Raw genomic sequence first — 17633 nt, 5'->3', positions numbered from 1 at the left:
TATTGTATTGGGTCGATGTTCGCAGCAAAAACTAAAACAGCCTTTGGGAAAGAGAAGTAGAGAAAATCTGCTCTGAATCCATCTTGTTTCTCAGGTTGCAAATGTTTTGTCCTAATCACTGTTTACTTAAAATGTGTGCTTTCAATTTGGTTTTGGAGTCCTGTTTGATTCTGTACCGTGGATTTAGCCCTGTACTTTGACTAGACCATTCTGATAAATGAATGTCTCTGAATCATTTCTATCTATTTAGATTCCCTTGGTCGACTGCGGAGATCAATTAAAGTGCATCACTGACCTCTCCCTCACGGCAGTGCCAAGTGAGAAAAGGTATTGATTGCTCAATAGGATTAAAATATAAAAGTTTCCCACCATCCTTGCACATTGTCAGAAGGGAACATGAAGAAAAACTGTCTTTTTTTATGTAAAAAATAAACATTAAAATGATAGGAAGGTGAAATGTGTAAGAGATATCAACAGCTGCCTTCTGATATTTGGAGTCACGTAGTTTTATTTAGAAGTGATCCGGAGCGTGACTGCCCCTCTGTGGGAAAACAAGAACATGACAGTCAGTCCTGTTGACACTCTTTTTTTTTTGTGCGTGTGCTTGTGTATTTCTCCAGCATGCTGATCCCAGTCAAATTAAAAAATAAGCTTGACGTGAAAATTGACATCATCAACAAAAAAGACAATGCCTACAACACCAAGGTTATTCTCAACTTCACACCAAATATTAACTACGTTAAAGTCGAGGTAAGATTTCTGCTTTCTTTTTCTTTCTTTTTTTTTTATGGAACAATATCAAAAGAAAAACAATGTTTAATTATGTCATGTTTTGCATTTTCAGCCAGAGAAAGAGTGCACTCCGGATAACATGAAGGTGGAGTGTGCTGTTGGATATCCCTTCCTGGAAAGAAATGCTAAGGTAAGATTTAGGTTTAGTTTTAGACGCTACATTCACTTTACATTTCACTTTACTTATGTTATTACATTTCAACGTGTGATCTCTCATCAACAGGAAAGTTTTAAAGTGAGATTTGAGACAGACTCAACTCGCATAAATGAGAACATTCACATCAATGTGACAACTATAAGGTGAGCCTGTCATTTGTTTTGCTGCGCATTATTGATTGGGATATGGATTGTTAAAGTGACTATTTGTGTGAAAATAATGACAAAAAAATTACTCTTACAGTGACAGCGAAGAGAATCCGAATACCCTACATGACAACAATGTGGAAATCTCCCTCCCAGTGAAATATGAAGCTGGAGTCATATTCAGTGTGTAAGTATCTGTGGAAATCTGTGCGGATGAATTAACATAATCATAAAGTTTAACAGGAAATTCAATAAAGCAAAAATATTTGCTGAGTTTTTGTACATGTTTTGGTAGTGTAATAATTTGTTAAATATTGTCAGAATAAGTCAATATATGTAAAATATCAGAAACTAATTACATTCATTGTTACCTTTGTATGCCGTTTTTCACAGTTATTACTGCTGTCAAAAAAAAATTCACATAAAAGGGAGCATGTAAATCTGTTGTTCAAAGTCAAGAAATGATAAAAAGACAATAAACAGAGTTACTATTAAAATTCACAACTGTGAAGTTTATCTGCAGCAGCCATTACTTTTCCATCAGTACTAATAAATCTGATCACATAAATAATCTCATAGGAAGGAATAATTTTTGATGTACGGTAATTAAACTGAGACAAAAAAAATCCCAAGTCGGAATACAAAAGTTGATTTGATTTAAGAGGTAGTGTGTTTGCTAAGGACTTAGCACCATGTAAACTAAAAACAGCTCATTTTTTCTAAATATTTTTAGAAAAGCGGAATATAAACCTCACTAGAAATATTTTAATTGTATAAATATCCATTTCTGCATCATAGGCCTGCAGTTGATTTTTCATCACTATTTTTGTAATAATAATGACCTTTAAGTAAAGCAACATATAACAGTTGATGCAGTCAAGATGAGTTGGTGAACATCAAGTCTCATTTATTTTCTCATAAATGTACGACTGAAATTTCAAACTTTGACGCTCAAACAGATAAAAAGACCTGATCTTATTCAGGTTAATGTTTGCTGCCCCCAAGTGACCAAACTGTGATTTAGCAAATTTAATATCTTGTTGCATATCATGTTCATTTTAAAATATGCAATCCTTTAGGAGTCATGAAGAAAAGCATATAATAATTAAAGATGGTGAACAGTACTCCTTGAAAGACAGTGACTTTGGGAGGATGACAGAGGAGGTCAACATCAGCTACACGGTAACGCAAATAAGATATAACTTTTTTTTTTACATACTTTTATATGTTGTAGTTGAAACTCATCCACCTTTTTGTCTTTCAGGTGGAAAAGGCAGGTAGTATGCTCACTCCACCTCTTGACCTTAAAGTGACGTACCCTTACCGGTCTCCTCTAGACAACGTGTTACTTTTCCCGGCAAGCGTCGTCTCCAGCACTGGGGTATGTACACACATAGAAACAATATATCTAAATTGCAAAAAAAATGATTCTCATGTCAGCTTCTCACTTGCTCTGCAGGTAGACTGTAAAAAACCCCCGGCCACTAAACACAACAAACCAAAAAAGGAAACTCTCACTCGCTTCCTACTGGTTAGTGGTCAGGTGTTAGCTTCAGTGGCTGCTGGGACGCCGCCGTTCTTCTCTGACTGGTGGATGTGATGTTCTTTGCAGGAATGTGGACAAACACAATGCGACTCATTCAGCTGCTTCATCCCTGAAACCAATAAGAGTCAGGTCAACGTTACCTTCAAAGTGTGGAAACCGACGTTCATTGAGGTCAGATCAGATGTTGGTACTTTTTCTGACCTACATTGTGTTAGTTTTTCTTGGTGAGATTAAATGGTATAATGGCAACATGAAAAGGTGCTTTTTCTTACAGAGCGAGTTCTCCAGTTTAAAGATGATGGTGAATGCCACGTTGACGTTCAAACAGAGTCACCTGTTTGAACTGGGCAGCAATGCAAAAAATAGAAATGTAAGTCGTGTTTGGGATTATATTCTTGGAATTGTCACGTCAGTTACTTAATGCACCTGTTTGTAAGGATGTATGCAAGTGTTGAGTTTATGTTTGCTTGTGCTTGCCAGGTGACAATCCCGATTTCAAAGGAAACGGTTGGAGGAATCCCTATTTGGATCATCATCCTCAGTATCTTGATAGGATTGTTGATCTTGGCGCTGATTATTTTCATTTTCTGGAAGGTAATATTTCATGCCTCATGTCATGTTAATTGTCTAATCTCCTAAACAGTTTGTTACACATTTTCAGTTAAGAAAAAAGAAAGTCTTGAAGAATAGTCTTGCCCTCTAAACAAATTGGTTAAGCATAGAAAATTAAAACATGGAAAAATATCAGCTCTGCTCACAAAACGAGTATCTCTGCTTAGCTGCATCTTCTGGCCGCAAACAAACTAAAACAAATTGGAGTGCAAAAAAAAAAAAAAAAAAAAAAAGTCAAGGTTAGTTCAAAAATTATATTGTTAAATTCAAAATTCAAAATAAGCTCTACTGTGCGTAATAATGTTCTCTTTTCCATCAATAGTCATTATCTGCACAAGATCTTTTACTTTTGTTCTGGGATTCATATGCACATTTTGCAACAAAATCCACCTGAATGAAAGTGGCTGGACATTTCCGTGGACTTCCACTAGTACATAGATTTTTGGATAAATTTCTCTGCTTAACATCTTGATTTTCTCTGTATGTCACATAAGAAGGCAGTGTGTGTGAGGTGTACCTTAAAATACATCGGGGTTCACCTCCATTTATACAAACCATGACATCATCTTCTTGGTTCTCCTTAAATGCGTAGTAATCGTAGTGTATGTAAATTTCTGAATATAAGGAAGATAATCAACTATAACAACTATCATTAATCTGGCATTTTGATTTAGCATTTTTGGTAATTCTAACTAACCTGAAACAGGAGAAGTTTAAAGAATTAAATGTCAGACTGAACAAAATGGGTATGTCTTGGTTTTAAAGGGGCATGTGAATACTTATTCTCAACTCTGTTGATATGTCGGTCTGTAAAGCAGTCCTTGTGTAACTAAGTCCTCTGTTTCTGCAGCTTGGCTTCTTTAAGAGAAAAACGAGGGACTATTCAAAGGAAGAGATGTCTGATTGAGGTATTCCGACCACTGAATTGCAAGCTGCTCTTGAAGAGAACCCAAAGACACCTCAGAGCTGTGGCATATGGACTATCAGGAACAAAAAGGAGTCGTCATCACTATTTTCTACATTGTCATGTGTCACATAGCGGCGGAAAAAAAAATCTCTCAACTGCTTCTCAGTGCTGCTTGAAGCAGCTGGTTGTAATATTTGGGCTTCTCTGTTGGGGACCACAGAAGAGCCAGACACTGACTGTAAATCACTGTAAATGTGACGTATTTGCTATCTGATTTCACTTATGTTGTTGTTTTTTACCAGCCTGTTGATAAAGTAGCATCATTTTATTTGTTTTTTATTTTTGTTGTTGCTATAGGTTCATTCTGATCTCTGATTGCTTCACTAAAGCTTTAGTGAAAAAAGTACTCAGGTTTTTCACCATAAAAATCCAAAGTTATCTAATTTACCAAAAAGAGAAAGAAAAAAAACAACAACTTAACATTGCAGTGCAAACACCAAAGGATAAAAAAGAAAAAAATAAGTCTATATTAACTTTATTTTTACATAAGCTCTGAGTCCCATTTTCAAACATGTTCGCTTGATGAATTTTAGGAGACACTGTATTTTTAAGCATTCCTATAGCATTTTGTTGTTTTGTCAGTGTAGTTAAATATCATGGCACATCTTTTATTTTTCAGTTAGCTCCAGTAATTAAGTGTAATTATCACCAGGAGAGCCTTCTGCGCGTGTACTGTAAATAGAAGAAGTGATGGATGTAAAGCTGTAAAATGTACAGAATTATTTTGCATTTTATTTAATGTTTTGTGTGACAGGTGATTTTGCTCAGGTGCTAAAAGAATGATAAAAGGTGACCTTTGCTTTGGACACATAAAAAACAAAAAAGCTATCCGGCTTTAGATTTTATGCACATATGTAAATAAGGTTATATTTTGATAGAAAAAAATAAATTTGATACTATCATCTGCTTAAACATAGATGGAGGTTAATGTTTTTTATCAAGCCGTTTGGCTTACTTGATGGAAAATTGTATTTCAAACTTTTTGTCGTTTTTATTGCAGAATAGATAATATCTTCTAAATTTGGAAGAAAGGTTTGAACTATTTGGGGTTTTTTATTTTCAAAGCTCCTTCCCACCTGCATGTATTAGCACACTGTGGTTCACTCACTCCACAGTGGGGTACATAATGCTTTTTCAGTCAGGTTGTTCACCTTTTTTTCTACTCCCACTTCCCCTCTCCTCCCTTAGCTGTAAAGAATAATGTTAAGGGCAAGAAAAGATAGCTTTTAAATATTTTTATACTCAGCGGCTCTCACCCTCCACAATAGACACATGAAGCACAGGTATTAAATTGTATATTACGCAGAATGTATGGCCACGTCTGGTTTATGCAAGAGGGTGGAGGGAAAGGCACAAAGTGAAAGTTGAGAGCTCATGGCCAGCTTTCTGTACTGCTGTGAAGTTTTCATTGTAATGCACTGGTTTGTCAGAGGTTATGTATGTTGTCATTAGCACAAAAATCGTCTGAAAAATATCTACTAAATAAAGATTTTTTTTATTCAACATATTTTGAACAGGGGTCCTTAAGTCTTCTCAAAGTTTACTTGTGATGATGTTTATTTTTTAAAAGAAAATAAGAATTAGTTTATAGAACAACATGTTATTAAATGCAAATAACCAATTCTGGTAATTCATTGATGAGCACCTCAAAATCTGAACAAAAATTGAATCAGTTATTTACTCTTTATTGTAGAATTTTCTGTGTTGCCTTGTTTTACATACGGTAGATGGAAACTGGAAATATGTTAATTTTCTATGTTTATTATCAACATTGTTGATAATCCTGAGCACTGAATTATATAACTGATGTTGACTCAATATTAGGTTTTACAAAGTAATGAAAAAAGAAAAACAGAACAGTTCAGTCACATCTTAATAAATAAAAGCAGGACCAAAAGATAACTTATTTTATTGATTCAGTAAATTTCTACAGAGTGATCTACTTCAAGTGTTTATTTCTGTTATTTTAGATAGTTATGAAAATCTAAAATTTAGTTTCCAAGAAAGCAAGAATATTACATAAAAAAAATTAAAGATATTTTTAAAATGTTATGCTATCGACATCCCATGTCCTTCGTCATTTGGAGGTTTGATGAGTTGACAGTTTCCCAGCTGAAGCTAAAAGAGTCTTGCTAAATAAGCTAGCTGTTGACAGAGGGCTGTATCTGAGCATATTATTGTAAAGTGTGGTGAAAGAAAGAAGTGCGATCAAAATAGGGTCTCAGAGTCTGGAGGAAGAATTAAAATGGCATAGGATCCATGTTGTTCCTGTGTGACATTGAGTCATAAGATCTTTTGGTGTCTGTTTGGACACCAGAAGATGGGTAAAGAATAAATAAAATATTGATCGATCAAATGCAGCTTTACTATTTTATCAAGTCCAAAGTCAGCACAACCACGCACTATAACATTTCATGCTTCTTTCTGTTGAGCCAATATGCATACCTTCAAATTGCATTACTCAAAAACATTTTCCATTATGCTTAAATGTATCGATTTGAATCTTATTAGAAACAAATATGAACGTCTTCATATACATTTGTGGTATTCCAGAAAATTGCTATGCGAATTCCTAAACTATATTTTCTGTTAACGGTTATCTGACTACTCTGTAGTTCCACAGCTTTTTCTTATTTATTTTTATTTTTTATTGATGAATATTAGAAACAAACTCTTTTTAAATAACAAAACAAGGTTCTGAGTTGAATTTTGTTAATGTAAAGTATGATTCTGCAAGTCAAAGCCCAGGGCTAAGTGATTCTCATTGCGCAAGTGTCAAAGAGCGCCCCCTGGTGTCCACCCTTCGCAACATTCGGCCATAAAGTGACACTCTGGGACGGGAAGCAGAACAAACTGTAAGCTACTGGGGATCCATCTTGCTCGGAAAAGAGACGAGGTTGGAGTGGTTTACCGGCTAAGAGTCACAAAAACTGCATCGTTCCTCGCTCAACGCGCTGGGGAGCCCGAAGAGGGGTTGTGTCGCTGTTTGTAGGATGTCCCGACATGAGGGTGAGTTAATAAACGGATCCTCAGCGCCCGGGATGGGGACTACTTTACCTGATCGGCTAGCTCCATGACTAGCTTCTCTAAGGGCTTTTTCGTGTTAGGAGGGGTAGTTGCGCTTTTCTTGGCGGGCTTCCAAGCTTGTCCCTTGACTTTTTATATTTGCTGTCAGCAGCGCTGGTGGTCATGTGCCTGTCATGTAAAAGTATCTGTTGTAACCTCGCTCAACCTGTTCGCAATGAGACAGCAGCAGTTAGCAGCTAGCCGCGGCTAGGTGCTACATTACCTTATATTAGCCGGGCTAGCGAGTAGGCTAATCTATGCGAATATCAGAAGCCTTTGGTTTAGTTAGGACTTCCCAGAACTTACACTCTTGTAAATCAGTTTTATATCAACACACGCATTAAAAACTGCTATAGTATTTATCCCACGTGTCCGTAAAACACAAAACTACTATGTTATAAGCTCTTTATAATGTTGTATGTAAGTGCACTGTCACTAAAAGACAGAAATTCTGAGGCCTCTGATCATAAACCAGTCTCTTCAGATATAAGTTACAGTGTTTTTGTCTGGAGTTAGCGGAGTTTTTTCTCCCCCAGTGGAATCACTAATGAGTCACCTTTTAAAGTTGTAGAGTTTAGTCGATGAGCATACCGTACAACTATTTTCCTCTTAAAGTTTTGATCACAGTTGTCTTACAGTGAACAATTTATTATGAGCGTATTTTTTTCTGGTCTGTACGAATCTGGCATGTTGATCTGAAAAGGGAACATGTGTGGTGTTGCGTGCTATTTAACTACCAAACTTATCATAAACTTATCAAGTAAACCTGATAGTGGAATTATGTTTGATGGGGTCAAAAGTAAGATCCATTTTCGAAGTCATTTGCAGTCTTTTTAAAATATTTAATACACTTAATAGTGGTTTACATCACAAGCTGGCCAAATACGACATTTTCTGACTCTCCAATGAAATGTGTGTGTAATGCCTCAGTAGAGTCAGTTGTTTTCATTGTGCTTTATGTAGAAACGGAAAGTGTAACAAGTTTTAACACTACAGAAATGATAACTGTTAGATTTTTGTAATAGTAAGTTATTTTGATTAATGCAGAGTTGAGTTAAAGATGGGTAAAAAAAACATCAAGAGCAGTTTTTAAATGCTTATTTTTAAATAATGTTCTGTTTTGCGAGAATAATAAGTTGATAGTAGCCCGACCACATGGTCCAACAAGACCTTCAAGATTCTTGAAGATCTTTGTTTTAGACCTTGAAAAAGTTTTAACTTTCTCCATATTTTCCATACTGGGCCTTAAATTACTTATAATGATGTTTTTGAGAAATAACTTGTTGGTATGTTTTTCTGAGGTGTAGTTCTGATTCGTGTTTTTCTTTAGGCTGTAGCAACTTAACAGGTCTGGGAAACTTTAACAGGTTCTCCATAAACTTGTAGGGGAAAAAAATTATTTCATTAGTCGGCTAAAACCCTTTATCAGTAACGCTGTGCTGTAAAATGAGGTTGAAGTTGCATCATGTAGGTTCAAAAGTACTGGCTACACATACCAGAATAGAAACGCACGCATTTAATTCGACAGTTATGTCTAACTTAAGTTAAAGTTAACTCGCAACTTGCTTAAGATAAAAAGTAAGACAAATAAAAGTAAAGTTATCTTTTGTAGTTTGTAGAGATCTTAAATTCACCATTAAAGTTACTAAATCTTGCAACGATCCTATTCAAACAGCCAAATTAGTTTTCTGTTTAGGATGAGAAACGGCCTCCTTTCACCCAGCTGATTGGAAGCTCATTGACCTGAGCACTTTCACTGGTGTTTCATTAAATGGACTTAAAGCTGACGGTAAACTTCACAGTGGAAAGCTCTGAAACCCTTTGACAGCCGTGAGTAGCCCATCCTCTCATGAACTCCTCTCTGCGTTTTCCTTTTTCAGGTGTGAGCTGTGATGCATGTTTAAAGGGCAACTTCAGAGGAAGGAGGTTTAAGTGTCTAATTTGCTACGACTACGACCTGTGTGCATCGTGCTACGAGAGCGGGGCCACCACAACACGACACACCACAGAGCACCCCATGCAGTGTATATTAACCAGAGTAGACTATGGTAAGCCCCCATTGAGGGAAACGTGAGCATCCTATCGAGTCCATGCGGATTTAATATCTTTATTTCTCCGGCTGCCACTAACAGATGTTTTTATTAATGTTTAATTTTTTTTTTTTTTTTTTTTTTGCAGATTTGTATTACGGAGGAGACACCTTTTCGGTGGAACAACCTCAGTCGTTCACATGTCCTTATTGTGGTAAGATGGGCTTCACGGAGACGTCCTTACAGGAGCATGTCACCTCAGAGCATTCGGAGACGTCCACAGAGGTGGTGAGTGTCCTGGGGTTTTTTTTTTTCTTTCGCCCTGCAGGTCGAGCATCAACGCTGCCGCTGACGTGCTGGACGTTATTCAGTCGGCTGAAATGTCTTTGAGACATCTAGAGCTGTGTCTCTTTCTCCTTTTCTTTTCAATGAGACAGACTTTTTATTTGAAGCATCTTTTTTGAATAGTTCTTCAATTTCTCTTAAGAGACTTTAGAGTTTCAGGCTTATTCATTTTTTCTTTACGTCAAATGTTTTTTTCCCGATAATTCAGTTCATTTCTTCCGCCTGGTATTTTTCAGCATAGCGATGTTCCATACTCATTTTGGAAAAGTTATCCGATTTCAATAATTTCCTGGTTTGCAACAGTAGGGGAAAGGAACACAAGAGTATCAAAAACCCGTTGAATTATTTGCCATAAATTTACTGCAAGTTTTAGTGTTTTATACTTCAAGGTGGCTGCAAATGATCGTACGCAAATGGCGTTTATAACAATGCCCGACGCTTTCCACTTCTCGCATTCTGCATTCAAAACATGAGCCACTAATGCTGAGAAAACTTGAGTTTAATTCAGTCATGTAGGTGCATGTAAAATAGAAATGATTTCAGGCTTCTCCCTTTTATTTTACGGCGTCTCTCTCTAAAAGTGAGAGATAAGCTGGAAATATTAGAAAGTATTGAACCAGTCAAATGGGATAATATGTGGAGAGCTATTTTGACACATCCAGGTCATGTATGTAGAACATCTGATGTCTCATGTAGTCAGATGTATCAGTCCTTTTAGAGACGGTTCTGTATGTAACACATGTTCCTCTTTGGAGGCATAGGGTACCTGAAATGTTACTTTGTCACAGTTTTGATGTGGGAGCTGGAAATGGACCATGACTCTTTGTACACAGCTTTCATCCAGCTTCCTATTCATGCTAACAAAAAGGTGTTTCCACTGCAGGAAGCTTTTCAAGAACCAGTGTTGTTTTCTGGAGTAGTTTTAAAGAAGACACCTTCCCAAAATGTTGAAATCTACCCAGACATGGAGGTGAAACCTCTTGGATGGGCCCAAGCCTTTCTTACTAGTTAAATATTCACCCCCATTTGGTTTTAGTCATCTACCTTTCCTCCTTTGTAATTCATATTTACTGGAAATATAAAATAAAAAATTCTCTATTGTTTGGAAACACAAGTCATTGAGTTTGAGTTTAAATACGTGATTAAATCTGCCACTCCTCGTGGAAATATATAAAGTTCGGCTTTCGGCGTCCACGCAAACACTGCATAAAAACGCCCCTTAAATCTTTTTCTTAAAGAGATTTGAATTGGTTGAAATATATAGTTTTTTTATGTTTATGTGGTGTGGTACAGATTAAATTAGTCACAACTCCTCAAATATTCATTTCTTTTTAAGTTTGAGGGAGCAAACTTGCACTGACACAGTGACACTGTCAGTGCAGCTGCTGCTGTATGAGTGCTTTGTCTCCCTGAGATGCACATCTGACAGGCTTCAATTACTGAAAGTCTTGGGATTACTGCAAACATCATCTGAGTTAAAACTGGTGGGAGTTATCTACATAATAAGCTTGGTTTAGGAACCCCAAAGTGGAAATGCATATAACAAGTGGCTTTGGTGGAGACAAAAGTTCAGTACAGTTCAGTTCCAAGGAAAAAACACACAATTAGGAGAGTCTGCAAAAACACTTCTTGTGTTTTAAAGAAATATTGTTTGCCTACCTCCTATTTTCTGTGCTATTTATGGACACACACACGATCGGGTAATCATTTTTTAATGTAAAGTTATTTGAAATCAGGCAAGCTTGCTTTTATGTATTATTCTTGCATCAATTGTTAGACTGTTGATATTTAAAGATGAAAGTTTACTGGGCCCATCAGGTTCGAGCAGGAGCTTAGATGACGTCAGTATAATTCAATAATTGAGATTTAGCATGCAGCTGCTTGTGTTGTTCCATCCAAAGTCCTACGATGTCTCTAACGGAACCCGTCCTCTTGCTCTCTCTCTTCAGATCTGCCCAATCTGCGCTGCCTTGCCAGGAGGCGATCCAAACCACGTGACGGACGACTTTACGGCTCACCTCACCCTTGAGCACAGAGCACCAAGAGATTTAATATCCTTTCCCCCCCCCCCGCGCGGGGCATTGCTGTCTTTTGGCTTGTTTGTTACACTGATTTAAAGTGATTCACGTTTACGTCGCACACTGTCAAGGTTTCACCTTAACGGTCCCGCGTTTACGACGAGTCCAGTAGTGTTCGGCACGTACGCAGGATGTTCCACCCAGGGCGAGGAATAGGCGGCCCCAGAGCTCGACGGACAAATATGCACTTTACTAGCGGCTCCACGGGGGGGCTCTCCTCCTCCTCATCACAGAGCTCCACTTACACCCCCAGTAACAGAGAGACAATGGACCCAATCGCAGGTGAGCCTCAAATGCAGTGCTTTATCTTGTGTTGGCGTCCCTGACGAGCAGAAAAGTTGGTCTTAAAAACACGAATATGTACATTAATTAGGATTAATTAGAATACTGTTTATATTCTACAGTAACAAAGGTTAGCAAAGTTTGACAAAACGTAGTTAAAGTAGGACAATTTGAAATAAACATAGGTTTAAATACAAAAATCAGGGTTCCTTCAAGTGGTCAAAGTTAAAAATTAATAGCAATTTCAGAATATAGAGCCATACACATGTTTTTTCAAAACAGATCATCACTTCAGAAACATCTGCTATAAATTATTAGAAAAGGTTTTTTTTTTATTATTATTATTATTTATGCTAAATTTGTGTTAAAGGGTTAGTAGCTCTAGAGGAGATGTGACATTTTGACATCAGGGATGTGCAGGAATCCCTCTGTTTGATTAATTACTGTCCATCTGGTGAGTGATCGTAATGATACCACTGAGTTGCCACATTAAACCTGGTAGAATGATTTCTAGATGTGGATTGCTGCTGAAAAAGTGGGTTATTACTAGAAATATCTCTGTGATTCACATTATTTGCTTCTGCACAGCAAAAAGAACCCAGGCAATATCTTTCCTTTGTTTGGCCACTTCAAGCAACTTCGAATGAAACCAGCTCATACTCTAATCATTACACCTGATACTTAAGATGGATCTGGCGTTTAAGTATTCCTATTTGTTGAGCAAATTACAAACTTTCATTAGAACTTAAAGAAGGATAAGATTCACCACCATTGATATTGTTTATCATATTTTCACCTCGTAGCTCTTTGGGAGTCACCCTTTTGGTGCTGAAACAATCCAACTGTTTTAACTTTTTCATAGATTCAGCTTAGTTATCTTATAAATGCAAGAAAATGTGATCTAATTTAAATAACAATCCTTTCTGATTAAGCTGCCCTTTTGTACCTAAATAATTTGTAGTTCCTTTTTACATCATTTAGCCAATAAATCTTTTTTTTTTTTCTTTTTTTTTTTTTTTTTTTAAAGGTTGCATACAAGCGCGGCACTGAAAATAAATGAAAACACCTACACCTCAAAACAAAATCTTGCCAAGAAATTTTGGTTGAGTTTCTAGAGCAAATATCTCAGTTTTGTCTTATTAAAAGTGTTCAAGCTTACAAGTAAATTTTCAGCAAGATATAGCAGCTTGGTTTAAGGTAGTGATTTCGTAGTGTTGTTGAAAAGGTACTAGTTAAATGTGAATTAATCTGCTAGTGGAACAAGACATTTTAACTTGTATGGGAAAAACATGATCCATTAGCAAATTATTTCACTTATAACCTGTATGTTTTTATCAATATTCACAAATGATTGACTTAAAACAAACTCCTGTTTCATTTTGAAAAGTTACTTGAAAGTTCATACACTTAAAATAAGACAAAACCAATATATTTGCGCTAGAAACCAGTCCGAAAATACTTAGCTGCATTTTGTGTTTTTTTGCAGTGTATTATCTAAATACCACTTTAACAAACAAACTCATCCAAAACTGAACTTTTTAAAGGAACGGACCAATAGTTGCCTTGTATCTCCTGCAGAGTTGTTGTCTCAGCTGTCCGGCGTGCGGCGGGCTGCGGGGGGCCAGATAAACTCATCGGGCCCCTCGGCCTCCCAGCTGCAGCAGCTCCAGATGCAGCTGCAGCTGGAGCGGCAGCAGGCGCAGGCAGCCCGGCAGCAGGTAGAGGCGGGCCGCCACGCAACTCGACGTGGCAACAACCCCAGCAACACGGGCAACTCTATCCCTCCGCCTAACTCGTCCACTGCCAACACCAGTGCTGTGGGCGACAGCAATCCCGCTTCCTCCTCCCAAAGCTCCCAGTTTCTATTAGCACGGTGAGTGGGGCCAGTCCGTCACACGTGACCCAGTGGCACTCGTAGCTCTCGAACTGTTGTGTGTTTTATTGTGATTTTACGTGACCAAAACAGAGCATGTAATTCTCCGTTGGACTTTAATCTGGACTTTAACATCAACTTGTTTGGATCTAAACCTCCATTTTCAGCTTTTAACAAGCTTTTTTTCTGTATTGTCCAGTATTTAGCACCATACGTCTTTCAATTTGTGAATGCTTTTGTATGGCTCTGGAGCTTAGACTGAACTGTTTCTGTACAGAGATTCAGAGATGTTTAGACCTGCTTATTAACCAGTGAGAGGAGAAAACATGTGATCACAAATAGTGAGGGATTAATGTATGTCTTTCGCAGGATCAAATGTCATGCACAAAGTAACTTGTTTTTTTTGTAAAAGAGCTCGTGGTAAATTAACACGCGTGCTGAATTAATAACTTTAGGGCTGAAGCTACTGATTATTGTAGCCATCAATATTCTTTTGATTATTCCAATGATTAGTTGGTTATAAATCTGAAGAATTTGTCATTTTCTGCAGATGTTTGCATTTAACCACTTGAGCTTTTATACAGCATTAGAAATGTGCAAAAATGCAAATAAATAAATAAATGGTTTTTAAATAAAAAATAAAAAAACATAATTTTTGCCTAATAACACAACGATTCTTTAACGTCAATGATTTGGGGCAAAGGATCCATCTACGACTTAACAAATACTTCTAACATTCAGATGTGTGAAGCTCAGCCTCTTCTTCTTGACTTGGCATGTATACAGTGTAGGGCTGATCTATATATGTTTATTAACCAGTTGATATCTAGAATACAAAAGGTGCCTAATAGATTTAGTTTTAGATTTAGATTTTGAACCAGTAGGCTATATTTAGATGTGTTTTTTTTGTACTGTTTTGGCATAATTATTGCTCTGAATGTGTTCTTTTAACAAATGGCAATCTTAAGAATCTAATTATTTATTACTAAATCAGTTGATAACTATTCCAACAATCCCAATTAATCAGATTAATTGTTTCAATCCTAAATAACTTCACATTAATTAATTAATTCATTTTTTTCTTTCGTCCAGCTTGAATGAACCCAAGATGTCGGAAGCGGAGCGCCAGTTCCTAGAAGCAGAGCGGGCCGACCGCAGCCTGTTCGTCCAGGAGCTGCTGCTGTCGACGCTGATGCACGAGGAGAGCTCCTCCTCCGACGAGGACGAGCGCCGAGACTTCGCCGACTTCGGAGCCATGGGCTGCGTGGACATCATGCCTTTAGACGTGGCGCTGGAGAACCTCCAGCTCCGAGAGAGCAGCTCTTCGGGGAGGGAGCCTCCGCCGCCTCCTCTTTGATGTCCGAGCATCAAGCAGACTGTGTCCTCTGTGCTGCAACTGTCAGTGAAGGGGCAGCAGACAAGTGCGGTCCTCCCTGGCCCCGCCCTCCTCCTTTTCTCTCTCTCTCTCTCCGTCTCCCTGTCTCTTTCTCTCCTCTATCTCCTCAGTTTGTTTTTGGTGATTGTAACTTAAGGCCCGTCACCGTAACTTGTTACATTGTAAACAAAACTAAAAGAGATCAATTGGAATAAAATGTTCATATGGGGAAGGAAGTAAGAGAAGAGATTTATATGAATATAAATATATAGATATAAAATATATATGAAGTCGATAATCAATCCACTAAACTTTTCTTTATCAGGTAAGTTCTGCAGGCAGCTTTGCTTCCTGTGACATGTGAAGGGCCCTCCATATAAATACTCCACATTCAGAAGTCATAAGAACACAATCCCCTCTGATGAAGCTGCTGTGTGTGTTTAATGATCATTAATAAATAAAAAGTGCTTGGATGGGTTACCATAACTTACCGCATGCAGTTATTTGCAGCGTGCATGACCTTTGATGACCCCGTCATCGACATTTTGTACTTTTTGTTTTTCTTTAAAAATATCCCAAAGCTTTTCGACTCTTTCAAACAGTTACATCGATTATAGCTTAAGTAGCATACGGACTCACTTTGCAGGCATCAGTTTCTTGACTGTCTTGTTGGGTTTTTTTTTTTTGTCATCGAGTATTTCAAAATGAAGAGAAACAACTGGGATCTGAAGAAAACGCCGCGATTTGAGAATCCAGTTTGACTTTTCTGTATTACGGCTGCAGACGCGAAAGCCACGAATGTAAGAAAGGAGCTTTGCCTCTCTAGATGTTAATCTTTAGTTTGAAGATTTTAAAGCACAGCATAGTTTTTAATTTATGAACGACTTGATCCGGTGCTCCTCTGCTCTGCTTGTGTCAGACCACATGCTTTCAAAGGCTTGTTTGACTTTCGCTGGAGCTTCATTTATTTTCTTTTTTTTTTCCTCCCTCCTCCGTAACGCAACTCTTTTTTTTTTTTTTTTTTTTTTTTTTCCCTATTAAAGCTAGCACTTTCTATTTATTTATACCTGTTTTTATGATTTGTTTGAGCCTTGACACGGATCATGCCACCTTCATGCCTCTACTTTTATCCTCTATGTAAAGAAATGTAATTTTTTTTTTTTTTTTTTGCGTTAACTTTCATAATGATTCTTTGACATGGGCAGACTTTTTTTTAAAATGTAAATTTAGATTACAATAAATATGGCACACATCTTTTGATGGAAGTGAAAACCTCTGTTCTTTTGCACATTGTCTTTTTTCATATTAGTTTTGTTAAAAGTAATTTGGTAAAATTCCTGAACTTAGGGATGGGCTCATTAGCTTTTCAAATACCACTATTTTGAAAATAAATAGTTATGTATTTTAAATGCTTGTCGCTCAAAGATCAAAAGATCTTTATTTATTTTTATTTTTTTGTTGTGATAGTATATAGTAAAGCATAGCTTGTGCCTTTTATGCTTTATATAGTTAAAAATGTTAATATGTTGTATAGACTTGGATATTATTGAAAACATTTATTTCAGTAACTGAAAAGAAAGATGAGTGTAGAGATGTAAAACGCAGAGATTGAAATCAGTAGATAGCTTTTTTTAAATTATTTTTTATTTTTTAAAATTTTGAACATGTTAAAACGTAGCGGAGCGACACCAGCAGCTGAAGTGACTTGTCAAATCTTTGCCGATTGTGGAAACTTCACACAGGATCTCAAACATCTTTGATTCTTCGTCTCCGCTTCCTCCAGAGTTGACGTCGAAACCAAATGCAAAATTTGCTTAATTTTGCATTAAGTTTGACCACAGCTCAGCCCTTCTTTATTTTCTCCTGGGGTAAGGTGAGTCTGACATCATCTCTGGTTCAGGAATGGCATAATGAAAATATTTTTTTTGGTTGTTGCCCATGTTGATTACCCGTATGTTTGTTGTTTTCTTTATTAAGTGCCAATTCACAACAAATCTTGTCTCGAGACATTTACATACAAATTCTGCTTCAGAGTTCTCTTCGTTTTTACACTTTTCTCTGTGGCTTTCCTTCCACTCAATTTTCCATTAACATGCTTGCATTCGGCACTCCAACAAAAAACAGCCCTGCTCTGTAGCAATTCCATTTTGTTGCTCTCTATCCTTCTTGGTGTTATCAACACCTGTCAATACAACTCAAGCCAGGATTATTCCCCAGGATTTAAGTGGGAATTAACATCTCTGCTGAAATCTTTTTGTAATCACATTTTATTTTGTATTTCATTTCTATAATTAAATTAAATGAACACTTCAGTCACCAAAACAAACACTTAAAGCACATGACTGTGCTTAATGAATCCACACA

General features: G+C 37.0%; 2 protein-coding genes across 2 annotated transcripts in view; both read left to right on the top strand.

Annotated features, from left to right (window-relative positions):
* itga1 (integrin, alpha 1) overlaps nucleotides 1-5727 on the top strand; it is a 45496-nt gene extending 39769 nt beyond the window's left edge. The window contains exons 19-30 of the mRNA XM_044144042.1: nucleotides 251-327; nucleotides 621-750; nucleotides 845-922; nucleotides 1016-1092; nucleotides 1193-1282; nucleotides 2175-2277; nucleotides 2360-2476; nucleotides 2555-2626; nucleotides 2708-2812; nucleotides 2916-3011; nucleotides 3122-3235; nucleotides 4104-5727. Of these exons, the coding sequence (XP_043999977.1) occupies nucleotides 251-327; nucleotides 621-750; nucleotides 845-922; nucleotides 1016-1092; nucleotides 1193-1282; nucleotides 2175-2277; nucleotides 2360-2476; nucleotides 2555-2626; nucleotides 2708-2812; nucleotides 2916-3011; nucleotides 3122-3235; nucleotides 4104-4160 (1116 nt within the window). The 3' untranslated portion in view covers nucleotides 4161-5727. The remainder of the gene's footprint in view (nucleotides 1-250; nucleotides 328-620; nucleotides 751-844; nucleotides 923-1015; nucleotides 1093-1192; nucleotides 1283-2174; nucleotides 2278-2359; nucleotides 2477-2554; nucleotides 2627-2707; nucleotides 2813-2915; nucleotides 3012-3121; nucleotides 3236-4103) is intronic.
* A 1303-nt stretch (nucleotides 5728-7030) lies between these two features.
* Nucleotides 7031-16541, top strand: kcmf1 (potassium channel modulatory factor 1). The gene is made up of 7 exons (XM_044144041.1): nucleotides 7031-7229; nucleotides 9167-9334; nucleotides 9465-9604; nucleotides 11611-11712; nucleotides 11838-12021; nucleotides 13600-13894; nucleotides 14987-16541. Exons 1-7 carry the CDS (start codon nucleotides 7214-7216, stop codon nucleotides 15249-15251), a joined length of 1170 nt encoding a protein of 389 aa, XP_043999976.1. The 5' UTR covers nucleotides 7031-7213; the 3' UTR covers nucleotides 15252-16541.
* The last annotated feature ends 1092 nt before the right edge of the window (nucleotides 16542-17633 follow it).

Source organism: Gambusia affinis, linkage group LG17 (assembly GCF_019740435.1).
Source record: "Gambusia affinis linkage group LG17, SWU_Gaff_1.0, whole genome shotgun sequence".
In the NCBI taxonomy this organism is placed as follows: Eukaryota; Metazoa; Chordata; class Actinopteri; order Cyprinodontiformes; family Poeciliidae; genus Gambusia; species Gambusia affinis.
Note: the sequence above shows the minus strand (reverse complement) of the source record. Positions and strands in the feature narration are given on the sequence as shown.